This window comes from Sminthopsis crassicaudata, chromosome 3 (genome assembly GCF_048593235.1).
Source record: "Sminthopsis crassicaudata isolate SCR6 chromosome 3, ASM4859323v1, whole genome shotgun sequence".
Taxonomy (NCBI): Eukaryota; Metazoa; Chordata; class Mammalia; order Dasyuromorphia; family Dasyuridae; genus Sminthopsis; species Sminthopsis crassicaudata.
In genome coordinates, this window is record NC_133619.1 from 577032971 (window position 1) to 577047214 (window position 14244).

General features: G+C 30.9%; 1 protein-coding gene across 4 annotated transcripts in view; it reads left to right on the forward strand.

The window, feature by feature from the left end:
• The window catches only part of TRPC4 (transient receptor potential cation channel subfamily C member 4), a 251004-nt gene that overhangs the window by 74657 nt on the left and 162103 nt on the right, over window positions 1–14244 (forward strand). For all 4 annotated transcript variants that reach the window (XM_074304858.1, XM_074304860.1, XM_074304859.1 and 1 more), the window contains one exon: window positions 8437–8841. In XM_074304858.1, coding sequence (XP_074160959.1) covers window positions 8464–8841 — 378 coding nt within the window. In that variant the 5' untranslated portion in view covers window positions 8437–8463. The remainder of the gene's footprint in view (window positions 1–8436; window positions 8842–14244) is intronic.

Below are 14244 nucleotides of genomic sequence, written 5' to 3' on the forward strand. Positions count from 1 at the left end.
GTGTCATACATCAGTTTAGATGAAGCTATTTCAGCACTCAACATTTTATGGTTTAATAAGGATTAGCCAAATAGGAATAATGGCAAATGTCTGAGGCAGTGGAATGTAATAAATTGTAGAGTTAGAAGTAGCATACAATAAAGGTGTTTGTTAATATAGCCCAACTAACAAAGAGCTATACTATCATAAAGAATTCTTAAAAATCAAACTCTTAGGCCAGTTTCAATGGCCTTGTGAATGAAAAGAGTCATCTGCACCAAGAGAGAAAACTGTGAAGACTGAGTATGGATCACAAGATAGTATTTTCCTTTTTTTGTTGTTGTTTGCTTGGATTTTGTTTCTTCCTCATTTTTTTCCTTTTTGATCTGATTTTTCTTGTGCAACATGGTAATTGTGGAACTAAGTATAGAAGAATTGCACATGTTTAATATTTATTGAATTACTTTTTGTCTAGGGGAGGAGGTGGAGGGCAAGGGAGGAAAAAAAATGAAATACAAAATTTTGCAAGTGAATGTTGAAAGCTATCTATGCATATGTTTTGAAAATAAAAACAAAACTTTATAAAATCAAACTGTTATATTTTCTTTAATCCTAACTCTTTTGTTACCCAGCATAGGATGTCAAATTTGGAGTTGGGAGGAACATTGGAGGCCATTGAGTCTAATTGTCGTGTTTAGAGATAAGGAAACTGAAAAGATGGACAGGTGAAATGATTTGCACAGTCATATAGATAATAAATCAAGCAGGATTTGAACTCAGGTCTTTTGGCTACCAAATTACATTACTGCAGCACACTGCCTTATATTTAAATATCTGTTTTTTCTGCCAGTTGAAGAGATCACATTTATATGGTTATTTTGGTTTAATATAGACATTTACTATTAAGTTTGCTAGTAAGAGGTATAATGGCATTTTACAAAGATAGTATTCCTTTTCCTGAAAGGGGATAAATGCAACCCTCTTAAAGTGCCCCCTCTCTTTTTCCATTCTTGACCAACTTTTCTGTCTTGTCATTTTCTGTTTCCCTCTCTCTTTTGCACCTTTTGAGTGCAGAAATATTTCTGTAGTACCAAATTCTCAAAGGAAAAATTAATAATTGAAGCACTTAGACATTATCTTTTAATAATCTAAATAAGAGTTTTTTGTTTTTGTTTTTTGTTTTTTTTCTTAGATTCCTTTGCTAGCTTGGTAAACTCTATGGACTACTTCTCAAAACATTTTCTTTTGAATGAATATAATAAAATACATAATATTACAAGGGAAACAAATTATCTTGAAACAGTTATCAGATTTTTTTTTGTTCATAAATTCACAGAAGCCAAATTAAAACCATTGTACTAGAAGATTGGTTTGGCATAGATAAGTGACTTGATGATTGATTAAGTCATACAATTTTCTTTTGTCTGGTATCTCGGATGAATCATAAGTAGGATCTGTGAATGACGGAATAACTGCTTAATGTACAGATCAATAATTTATTTGGTATGTAACTTTGGGCCAGTTAGTTGAGGGTTCTATTGTGTTATCAGTTTTTCATTTGTAAATTATGCACTTCATGTAGAAGTTTCAATAATTCCTTTTTTTTTCCTACTTATACTTTAACACCTTTATCTCATATCTTATTAATGATTGCATACAATGTGCTATTCCTCTAAATATATAACAAAGTTGCCAAATAAATTATTTTTTCATTTTTTTTCTTCTTTTCACCCCCATTCTGCCCTAGAGATGGCTACCATTATATAGAATTAGGCACATATAGGTAAAATTATATTGTATATGCTTCTATTTTCAATTCTTTCTCTGGATACAGATAACCTCTGCCTTCATATTTATATATTTATATTAGACAAAATTATTTAGTTATTCTAAGTTATTTTAATACAATATTGTTACTGAATACTATGTTCTCTTAGTTCTGTTCATTTTATTATTCACCACTTTATGTAAGCCTTTCCTTGCCTTTCTAAAACATGTATCACTCATTTTTTTAATGACATAGTAGTATTCCATCACAACCATATACCAAATCTTATTCAGTAATTCTCCAATTGATTGGGGTCCCTTCAATATCCTATTCTTTGTCATCACAATGCATTTATAATCAGTTATAATTACTATTTGTGAATTTCCCTTTATCTAATTTTTTCAGTATCTTCTTTCTCAGCTTTTTTTACCTTATCTCTGATACTTTATTTCCTCCACTCTCTCCCATTCCATCCTACCTTCTTTCCCCACTCTCCCAATACCAACCCAAACACCCCTCTAAAAATCCCTCCTCCACCTTGTCTCACAGTTTTCTCAACTCCCTACATGTTCAAGTTTCTGCACCTTTCCATATGTATATATTATTTCCTCTTCAACCCAGATGAGAATAAGTTTAAAACATTAACAGCCTTCCATTTCCACCTGTTTTCTTCATATTAGCTCCTTTTTTCATTCCCCATTTAATTTTTTCTTTCCCATTTTTTTAAAGAAATACAACTTAGCCAAAAATTTCTTTCAAACTTAGTAATGATGCAAATTTTAAGAATACTGATAATCTTTTCATATGTTTAGTATATATATATATGTATATATATACACATATATATATATATACACACACATAAATACATATATATGTAATGCATATGTGTATTCATGTGACTGTTAACCATTTCCATTGAGTTCTGGTCTTTTTGTTAAAAATACCAGAAATTCTTTCAGTTTGTCAAATCCCATTTTTTTTTTTCATTCAATAATATACTCAATTTTTTGTGTATAAATTAATCTTGAAATCAACCCTGATTCTTTTATTCTTTGAAATATAATGTTCCAAGAGAACAAGTTGCTAATTTTTATGAAATAATGACCATATTTCTGCAGCATTTAATTTTTTCTTGTTATTTAAAGTATTTTCTGGGAGTTTTTAACCTGGGAGTTTTGAAGCTTGGCTATACCATTCCAATAAGTTTTCCTCCTAGACCCTTCTACAAACTCTCCATAGAGTAGTTCTTTATCTGTGACCTTGAATTTGTCTTTTTTTTAAATTTTTCAAATATTTTAATAATGGCTTTTCACTAGTCTGCAGAAGAGGTCCATGATACACAGTTGAATTTACCTCTGATACAAAGGACTTACTCAAAATGCTGCTACTCTTTTGAATATTTTAGTATTCCATTTATATTAGTGCAACAGATGGGAGCATTCTCAATTTTTCCTTGTAATCTTTGTAATATTATGTCAGTCACAACTGTTTTAAGTGATACCCTTAGATCCAAGTGACCATTTAAAATATGTAGCATTCTAATACAACTAATTATTTTCTTTAAGATTTGCAAAGGTTTACATATATTCCCTCATTTTTCTATCACAATAAACATGTAAGATAGGTACTATTATTAACCCATTTTGCTGATGAGGAAGCTGAGCCAGACAAAGCTTAAATGTCTTGTCTAGGGTCAATAGCTTGTAGTGTATTAAGCAGCATTTAATTTGTGGTCTTGTTAACTCCAAATCCAACAATCCATGTCAGCTATTCATCCATTTTCATCCATTTCCCTTAGTTAAAATAATCTTATCCAAATAGGGAGGATATATTTTATTTGTTTCATTTATTATTATATTATATTTACCATTAATTATTATAACACTGCAGTTTCTGGTATGCTTATTTACAAGCCCTTTTTCTATCTCATCATCTATAGATAAGAGCAATGTTAAATTTATAAGAAGTAGAATTTAAAAAACTTGATCCTCTTCCACTTAAAGACTAATACCCCTAAAACATACCTCATTATAACAATTCTTAAAGTATATCTTATGTAGTCAATATCTCATAAAGAGAGAATAGAAAGTCCTAAATTTTCTATAAGTGGAATTGAATTTCTTGTCTCTTTTTCCCTTCACAAAATATATAAGGCTATTAATCTGAGCATGATTCTTTTGTTTCCACTTTTCAGGTCAAACTACTCAGTGCATGGAATGGTTTATTTTGTCAAACACTCCATCCTGGAGCATTTCTGCACTTGCTGATAACTGAAACTCAATTTTGGAATCCAATCATCCTTATCATAACTCTTCCCTATATATTATGTATTTTTCTGGTTTAAAGCTTTAAATTTGATGTTGTCTCTTTTGCTAGTTTCATTTTGAAGATTGCTACATTCCAGGAAGAGGTAAATGATGTAGGTAATACAATTTTTAGTAGGCAATATAATAATCCATTATTAGTGAATATTTATTTTCCATATAATTCTAATATTTCAGCTTTAAAAAGTTTAAACAACAAAGGATTCTTATATAAAGTAATTATGTGTTTTTAAATTTTCAATTCTTACAATATGCTTTTGCTCAAATCCAGGAGTATAGAAAAAGAAAATTAGTGTTAGGAAATCCAAAATCTCTCAGCATTTATTCAAATAAATGCTTGTCCTTCTGCTTCAAATAATCTTAACCTCTATTAATGAGTTTTCTTAACTATACTCAAGGAAACAGACATTGAAAGATGAAGTGATTAAACCCAATACCATTCCCTTGTCTCCAACATTGACTGGGATAATTCCAAGTCCTGTAGACTATCTTGTCATACATTCAAAAGCCTACTTGACAAGATGATGAAGATGTGAAATTACCAAAATCAAACATTTAGAAGTGGCTTCCACTTGAGGTCTTTGCTAGAGGTATTTGAGTAAATGTTGGATAACTTCATGTTGGAGGATTGTAGGAGAGAGGAGAGATTGTTTTATTATAGTGATTTAGATTGGGCATCCTTTCCAGCCATGATATTCTTTGAATTTGTGTGTGTGTGTGTGTGTGTGTGTGTGTGTGTATGTGTGTGTGTGTGTTTATGTCACTGTGCAATGGCTTTTTCTCCTTTACTTATTTTCTGTTTATTTCATTAATTGTTTTATTTCTACTAAATCATCTACATTCAAGCTAAGAAGTTTTTGTTGTTGTCATTCAGTTGTTTCAGTTTTATGCAACTCTTTATGACCTTATTTGGGGTTTTCTTGGCAAAGCTATTTGGATTTATTTATCATTTCCTTCTTCAGCTCATTTTACAGATAAGGAACCAATCGAGATAAACAGGATTAAGTGACTTGCTCAGGATCACACAGCTAGTATGTGTCAGAAGGCAGATTAGAATTCAGAGAGACTAATTTTCCTGATACCAATATCAGTATTCCATTCATTGTTCTACAAAACTACCCCTAAATTCAGAAAGGGAGCCATCTAAATACTGATTCTTTTTTTTTTTTTAATTGTGCAATGCTACTTGCATCTGTATCACCTTGGAACTTCCAATTACATTTGAAGAATTAAAACAATTTATTAACCATCTAATATGGGATGATTAATTTGGATATACAAATCTACATTATATGTAATGTGTGTATATGTGTGTGTATGTGTATATATGTATGTATACAAGTGAGACAGTAACTGCCTTCAAAGAACTGAAATTCAATGCAGGGATATAACATGTTCATAGAGAGGTAAATATAGTGTATATATACAAAATAAATGTAAAGATAAAAATTTGGTCAGGGTGCACTAATAACTATGAATCAAGAAAGACCCCTTGAAGAAAGTGACTTTGAGATGAGTGGGTCAGGAAGGCAACTAGTGGTTCTAAGACATGACAGGACAGGGAGGAAGGGCTTATACTATCAAACCTCTCAATTCTGTCTATAAGCTATTAAAAGTCATTCCTTTCCTTTATACTCCAATCCAGATGTCGCTTCTTCCCTAAAAATTTAAATGCTTATCCCTATCTCATTTCTCTAATTTGTATAAGATGATTTCCTTCTTTTATTTTTTTAAACTGGCTCTATCATTTCTTATCTGATATGATATATATTTTCATAAACATTAAATTATCGTCCTTTCTCCACTAGGAAGAATTATATCCATTGAGAACAGAGAATATAATTAATTCTTTTACGTTTATATTTCCAGTCCTCAGCAGGATGACCTAACAAATATATGTTCCTTTGAATTCAGTAAGAAGCAAAGTACATGTAAATAATTTAAAATGCCCAAAGGGAGGGAGTCATTTTCATTTTATCTAAAGTTCCCTCTGCCAACTAACTTCAATGATTGACCATGAAAAAATGATTTGTTTAGTTAAGACATCCTGAATTTAATGATTAAAAGGAACAATATTCAGGAAACATAAGAATTATAGGAAGAAATAACATAAAAGTACAAGAAAGAAATAATTATTTTTTGATGTCACTGAACGTCATTTCAATATCAGTTAACATTATTACTAAAGAATTTCTTTATGAAAAGTCCTACTTCAGCATCATACTACAATGTTAAACTAAGGAAAGTTCAAAACCTAAACAAATAATGAAATGGAAATAATACCAAAGTTCAAAGTATTGTGCCTTGCTATACACTGGTAACATTTTCTTTAATGTTGCTACTGCAAGAAAATTAAAACATCCTTATTATTTTCTAATATTATCATATGTTAATAATCTGCATGGAATAATTCTGTGAATGTATTTTACATGTTATGGTGATTATATCATATCTTTAATACACTAAATACTGAAATTGTCATATATTCAAGGATGCAATGTCCTAGTGTAAAGAATGATTATTTTTAGTTTATTCAGCATCTCTGTGAATATGGAAAAGTCATATAAATACTGTATTTTACTTCCCATATATATAACCTACAAATGCTAATACTTCCATTACCTACTTCTTGGAAATGTCTAGAGAAAAAAAAAAGTAACAACGTGAATTGTTAAAATAAGCCATAAAAAATGATGAACTGAATTTGCTTTAACACACTAAATGGATATTGGAAAGTATTTGAATAAAACATATCCCCTCCTGACTTATAAGTGTAGGATTGTGGGTTAAAGACCTTGTATCACAGTCATATGGGGTAGGAATCTTCAGTGGACTTACAAAATAATACTGTATCTGTGAACTAACAAAGATGAACAATCCAAAATCATAACAGAAAGCATCTGGTCCCCCAAAAGCAAATAGCAGAGTCAATTTATCCATGACTTTAAAATGTAAAGGTAAGTTCCAGAAGATGGACAACAACTGAGTTTCCAAGAAAACTGAACACGCAGGAAAGGGAGGGGAAGTTTAAAGACAAAGGCTAAAAGAGGCTTGAGAAAATATAACCCTTTGAGAGGTTCAATATCACTGGGATACCCAGTTATACTAAAGAAATGTTGGTAGACCTTTCCCTTTCTTTTCTTCTTCATAAATTCTAGCTGCCACTGGCATGTAATGAATAATTCGCATATAACTCTGTACTGGTGTAGGGAGGAGAAAAGCTGTTTCTTTGTTATCATCACAATTCCATGTAATTTCTAACAACTATATTTCCCTGCTACATTATCTTAAGATAATGTCATTTGGGGATATTTTAAAGGCTTCTCACCTTACCATCTTAAAAGTAATGCACTGAATCAAAATCTATCCACATATTTCTTAATGGTTCTGTACTTTGATGGATTCATTATGGTCTTAAAGTTAGGAAGCTACATCAAGAATGAAAGGGAAATTTGCCATAATTTACTCTCTATGGATTTGGTCCTTTGCTATCACTCCTTTCCTTTGGGAAATAAGATTACTTCAATCTGCCATACTAAATCATAGATCCTTTGTTTTGCTCACTAAAAACATCATGAATTTCAATTTAGCATTTCTTCTCATGAATTTGCTTGAGAAGAAGAAAAATATGACACAAAAAGTTCAGGAAAATTATTAATATCAAAATTAGATGCTATTAGGAAATGTAGTCAGAACTGAAGCAAATTGTGTCATTCAATTTGATTTTTATAAACTTGGAAAATTATTTTTCTAAAACAGTCATAATCTGCATTTCAAAAGCACCTGATGAAGATGAGATTTAGCTTCTCTGAAATTCATATTATCTCTGTTTACAGTAGTTGATTAATAAAGCTTATATTGAATTGGATTGATTTCATAGCCAAATTGGTCATTCAGAAATTTTCCTTGATTCTGGGCTGCGATATGGTTCAGCTGAAGGTATACATTCAAAATGTAGACTGACTCTTGAGGAATTCTGTCAGCAAGTTTCCACATCTTTGACATTCTTATGAGTAGTTCCAGAAATATATAGACTCATCTTCTGTTTAATTATGCTACACAAGTAACTTTCATGTTAAATTTAAAATAATTTGTGAGACATCAACTACTTTGCATGCTATTTGGATTATGGCTTTTAAATGTACATTTCAAAATAGCTGAAAATTAATTAAAGTGACAATTGCAATTCTAATTTGCAATTTCAGACTGTGAAAGATTAATGTATTTAATATTTGTTTTAAAAATAAACATTTATTGTTAGCAAGAAAAAAACTTTAAAAGAGTCAAATAAAATGTCTCAGTTTAGAAGAGCTTTCTTATTAATATTATGATTTGTGTTGTGTTTTTCATGTGATATTTCAGATTCAGAGAAATAACATGGCATAAAACATGGCTCAGTTTTACTACAAAAGGAATGTCAATGCTCCCTACAGAGATCGCATCCCTCTTCGGATTGTAAGGGCAGAATCTGAACTCTCACCATCAGAGAAAGCCTATTTGAATGCTGTAGAGAAAGGGGATTATGCCAGTGTCAAGAAATCCCTGGAGGAGGCAGAAATTTATTTTAAAATTAATATTAATTGCATTGATCCCCTTGGAAGAACTGCTCTCCTCATTGCAATTGAAAATGAGAACCTGGAGCTTATTGAATTGCTCTTAAGTTTTAATGTATATGTTGGAGATGCTCTGCTACATGCCATAAGAAAGGAAGTTGTGGGGGCTGTGGAGCTGCTATTAAACCACAAGAAACCTAGTGGAGAAAAACAGGTATGTGCAAAATGACTACCTTTAATTGTGATTCTTACAAGTAAAATTCTGCAGGTATTGAAGAACCTAATTATCTTAAGGACTATAATGAATGAAATATGAATTGTTAGGTAAGAAAATGCTTGGATACATATATTTTGAAGGATTTGTGATCTCAGCATGTACAAAAACATACATGTAGAATTGATCTATCTGCCATCTGTGGGAGGGAGTAGGGGGAAGGAGGGAAAAAATTGGAACAAAAGGTTTTGCAGCTGTCAATACCCATGCATATATCTTGTAAATAAAAAGCTATAATAAAAAACATTCCATTTTTGTAGATCTCAAACGACCCATACTTCATATCCTTTGTAAATCACAAGCATATTTTCCTGCATATTTCATACAGATGATCTATTCAGTATCCTGGAATCATTCCTCTTTGAAAATCTCTTGACATTCTACGGTACAACTGCAGAATATAGTTTGTCTACCAGTTACTTTTGCTTTTGCTTCATGGTTTGCCTAACTTTTTATTAGTCATTCATCTATGATGAAAAACTAAACCATTTACCCTGAACAATTTTCCATTGATAATATGTTACAACTTATTTTTTATTACCCACAGGTTCTGGGCAAAAAACAGAATAAATACAGGTTACCAAAATTTTCATTCTTACAAGATTGAGGTATTCCATAATTCAGAGTTTTAGATTATTTCCATAAGAATATGGGCATTTAAAAGAAAAAAAATGTAGCTTCCAATAAAATGAATACTCTAAAGTTCAAAGGTTACTTTTCATTTTTCATTTTTTTATTACCATTATTTAACATGTCTTTAATAATTTTCAATTGTGCTTTATTCTTTATGACAACATTTGGGTTTTGATTTTTTGGGGGAGGGAGAATTGTTTGTAATTTCTTCTCCAGCTCATTTTACAGGTCAGAAAACAAAAGCAGAGATAAGTGATTTGCCCAGGGTAATACAGCTGGTAAGTGTCTGGAAGCTAGATTTCATTTCAGGTCTTTCTGACTTTTGTCCCAGTACTCTATCTACTGAATCATCTAGTTGCCTTGAAAATATTTAATGTTGAATGAAACATAGATCTTTGTGTCAAGGAGAAGCTTGCAATCATATATTCCCATTGCTACTTCCAGGTTTTCACCTATCACTTATTAACTTCTTTGAGATTAATGATATTTATGTCTACTACCTAAACAAAATTCTAGTAACTGTCTGTAGATATACTTCTTTTTAAATATTTCCCTCTCTACCAGCTTTTTTTTTTCTGCTGCTTACAATGCTCCACTATCATGAAAAATATTTTCAATTGATCCTTCCATCCCACTAACCATAGTCCTATCTCTCTTCTGCTTTTAATGGATACATTTCTTGAAATGTCACTACAATTAGCTTCACTTTCTTCTCTATCCTCTCACTCTCTTCTTAATTCCTCATAATCTGACTTCTGACAAAATTCTGACTGATCTGGCAAATTGTTCTTTACAAAGTTATTCATAATTTCTTGTAATTAAATATCTTTTTAAAAGTTCCTGAGAGTCAGGAGTGAGTGACCCTGGGCAAGTCATTTAACTCCAATTGCCTTGTAAAGAAAAAAGAAGAAAAAATGAAAGAGAGAAAGAAAGAAAGAGAGAGAGAAAGGAAGGAAGGAAGGAAGGAAGGAAGGAAGGAAGGAAGGAAGGAAGGAAGGAAGGAAGGAAGGAAGGAAGGAAGGAAGGAAGGAAGGAAGGAAGGAAGGAAGGAAGGAAGGAAGGAAGGAAGAAAGGAAGAAAGAAAGGAAGAAAGAAAGAAAGAAGAAAGAAAGAAAGAAAGAAAGAAAGAAAGAAAGAAAGAAAGAAAGAAAGAAAGAAAGAAAGAAAGAAAGAAAGAAAGAAAGAAAGAAAGAAAGAAAGAAAGAAAGAAAGAAAGAAAGAAAGAAATCATGAATTCCAGGTTAAGAAGCTTTAAGTCTAGACCATGCTTATTTTGCTTTGCTCTTGTGTTAGAATTACATCACATATAATCACATCTTGAAGCAAGTTTGAATAAATTAGGAATTATTTAGGGCACTTTTGCCACAGATTCCTCTTCCCCATTCAAGATGAGCCATGTCAGTAGGACCATATCTTGGGGCAGTTAGATGAGTCAATAGATAAGAGCACTGGTTTTGGCCATCAGGAGGGACTGATTTCAAATCTAGCCTCAGACACAGTCACTTATTAGCTGTGTGACTCTGGGTAAGACACTTGACCCTAGTTGCCTTGGAAAAATAAGTAAATCAAAGTATTATATCTCATCCATACACTTATGTAGCACTCACTATCTTGAATATATTTCCTATTACCAAAGCAAAAGTGAAAATTATTTTTCCTAGTAGTGGTGACAAAAGTTTTGAATTTTTTCTGCTTATATCATATTTATCAGGATGTCATTAACTGTCAACTAATAAATGGGATACTTCAGAGCAATGACCAATATTACAGAGAGGAGTATTAAATTTAATTTTAACACTTACTACTAATATTATACATTATTTCCATTTTTAAAAGAATACTCACCTATGGATTACAATAATTTTAGTCTATTTCTTTCAATCAGGGCAACATCATTTGTGTTGGCTAGAGTAATTGGGCATCTGGGAAAGATATTTGCTACTATGAGAGCTTGCCTTAGAAGACATTCAGTTACTGAGCTAGATTCTGTTCTCAGAAATAAGTGCTGGCACCTTGGAGACAGTTGGTCTGAATCCCTATAATTAATCAAAGACACTAAAGGTTTAGATCTGTCAGGAATCTGAAAGATTCCAGACCATATACGTATCTGGTAAATTTCTTTCATGTCTAGCCTGTTGGCCAAGCATTCCTTTTCTATTTGTACATTCTTAGTTTCCATTTAAATGAAGGTAGATGGAGGAAAAAAGTATCAATTATTTTTAGTTGACTTTTGTAATCATGAAACAATTATTCACATATTTCACAGATTTTGGTATATTTGTCATATATTTATAATTTCTAAGTGAAATTTCTGCTATTTTTGTTTTTTATGGACCCCTCTGACAGTTTGGTGAAGCCTATAGGCAGATCTTTTTTTTTTAAATAATTCTTTGAAATGCATGAACTAAAATATAAATGGTTGTAAAGGAAACTGATTCTATCCAAATATAGTGATTAAATTATATTTTTTAAAATTATCTACCCATTTAAATGTATCCACGGGTCCCTTGGGCATCCATGGATCCCATATATTATTAAAAACCCTTCTCTAATTACCCTAGATAGTGAGTCAGACATGCTTTTTGGTGACTATTTTGTAATCATATTGCTTAGGAAATATTATGTTTCAGGATGCCAAGTTCTATCATCTCAGTGTCTTTGTTGATAACTCGTTTATTCCAAAAGGACATTGATAATTCCTCCCTACCAAAAGAAAATTTTTTCAAGCCAAGTATGTAGTGTTTCAGATTCATTTCAGGTGATTCTACTTGATGTCATTATAACTAAGAGTAGTATACAAGTCTACTCTGTGAAGTTCCAAAAAGCTTTAAGAAGTTACTTTTGTAGTTAAATTTTATGGGACCTGCTAATACCAATATGTAAATACTGAATTCAGTAAATGACAAATCAGGAAGTAAATATTGTCTAAGAAGCTTCCAAAGAAGTGGAATAATTCCACAATGAAACAATATCATAATAGGATCTCTTTACTAGAAAAAGAAATTATATTAATATAACTAAAGTAAAAATACTTTTACAAAATCACATACAATTCCACATCTCTTCTCTGATATTCCTTTTCTTCAAAAGAGAAAAATGTGCTATTCTAAAATCTGTTACTGAATTTAGCAAATAATATATTAGGTTATCTCTGTATTGCATTAATAGATAGTGCTACTTCTTTATAATGATTTTCGTTAGTTTTGAATTTAAGACATTATAAATATCCCTCCATTTAGCTTCCTATGTCAACTTTATTAAGATAAAAGTTTATTTGAGACTGACCTGCAATCTCTTTTCAATGTGTAGTAAACCCTTCTTTTTAATTGTAATTATATCAAGAAATGTTTTTAATTTTGCATGGTAACTAAATAATATTATTTAAATTACAAGGAAGCATAGTAATAGTAATAGTATCACAAATTTATTGACTAAATAAGGGTTCCTTATTCTTTCATTGTAAGTGAATAAATTTGTATTTCATATTTTTATAGTCCCTCAAACTTTTATTGTTTGTTTAGTACCTTTCATATAGGGGAACATAATTAATGTTTATTATATGAATGAATCATATTGGGTTTTTTGGTTGGATCTAATGGCACTGTGCAATTAGTAGGATTATAAGAGATTTACATTCCTTAGTTTTCTTTTAAAAATTATTTTAATTTCATTAAACATTTCCAAATTCTATGTAAAAGCAATTTTAGCTTTTTTTTAAACTTTAAATTTCAAATTTTATTCCTTTCTCTCCTATCCCTCTTTAGAAGGGAAGCAATTTGATTTCAATTATAAGTATGAAATCATGCAAGATATATTTCCATATAAGACATGTTGCAAAAAAAATAAAGAAGGTTAAAAAGTAATTTTCAATCTGCATTCAAAGTTCATCAGTTCTTGTTCTGTATATGCAGAGCATTTTTTTTATTATGAAGCCTTGAGAATACAGACTAAATAGTATTACTTTTGGGTCAAAAGGTATGCACAGTTTTATAGCTTTATGAACATAGTTCCAAATTGCTCTCCAGAATAGTTGGATCATTTCACCATTCCATTTTACAATTCCACCTTTCCCACATATCCTCCAGAATTTATCGTTATCTTTTTTCTGTCATTTTAACCAATCTGTGAGGTATGAAATAATACAGATTTACATTCTTACCTGGAACTGCTTCTATCCCAGTAGGAAATTAATATTATATTTCCATGAAATTTTCTATTGAGTCTTTTCATACTAGGAATATTGAGGATGGCTTCTTAGACTTTTTTGGAACCAACTAGTAGGTAACTGATTTTCAATTATTTCTATGTGATCAATTTGATTTTTGTCTTTTGAGGTCATATCCAGTTTTTATTGCAGCTGATCCCAAAAGTCCTCACAAGAGGAAGTAGTTGTTTCTTAGTGTATTTATATAGGGTATGTGCTACTTATAGAGTGTCTATATAGTAGGGTACTCTGTATTGAGTTAAGTAAAGTAAAATTGATTGACCAGGTGACTTAACCTATCTTAGGAGGACACTTAGTTTTTATAGTTAGGAGAGTTCACTTATTAAGAAGGCTTAATTCCAACCTACAAAATATCCTTAACACTTAAAATTTAAGATTAAAAAAGTGGTAAATTCCTAATTCTTATCTCTCTTTTATTCTCCATTTCTGTTATATAAATAAATTCAAACTTTTGAAATATCTCTTTCATTTTTCCCTTTTTCTTT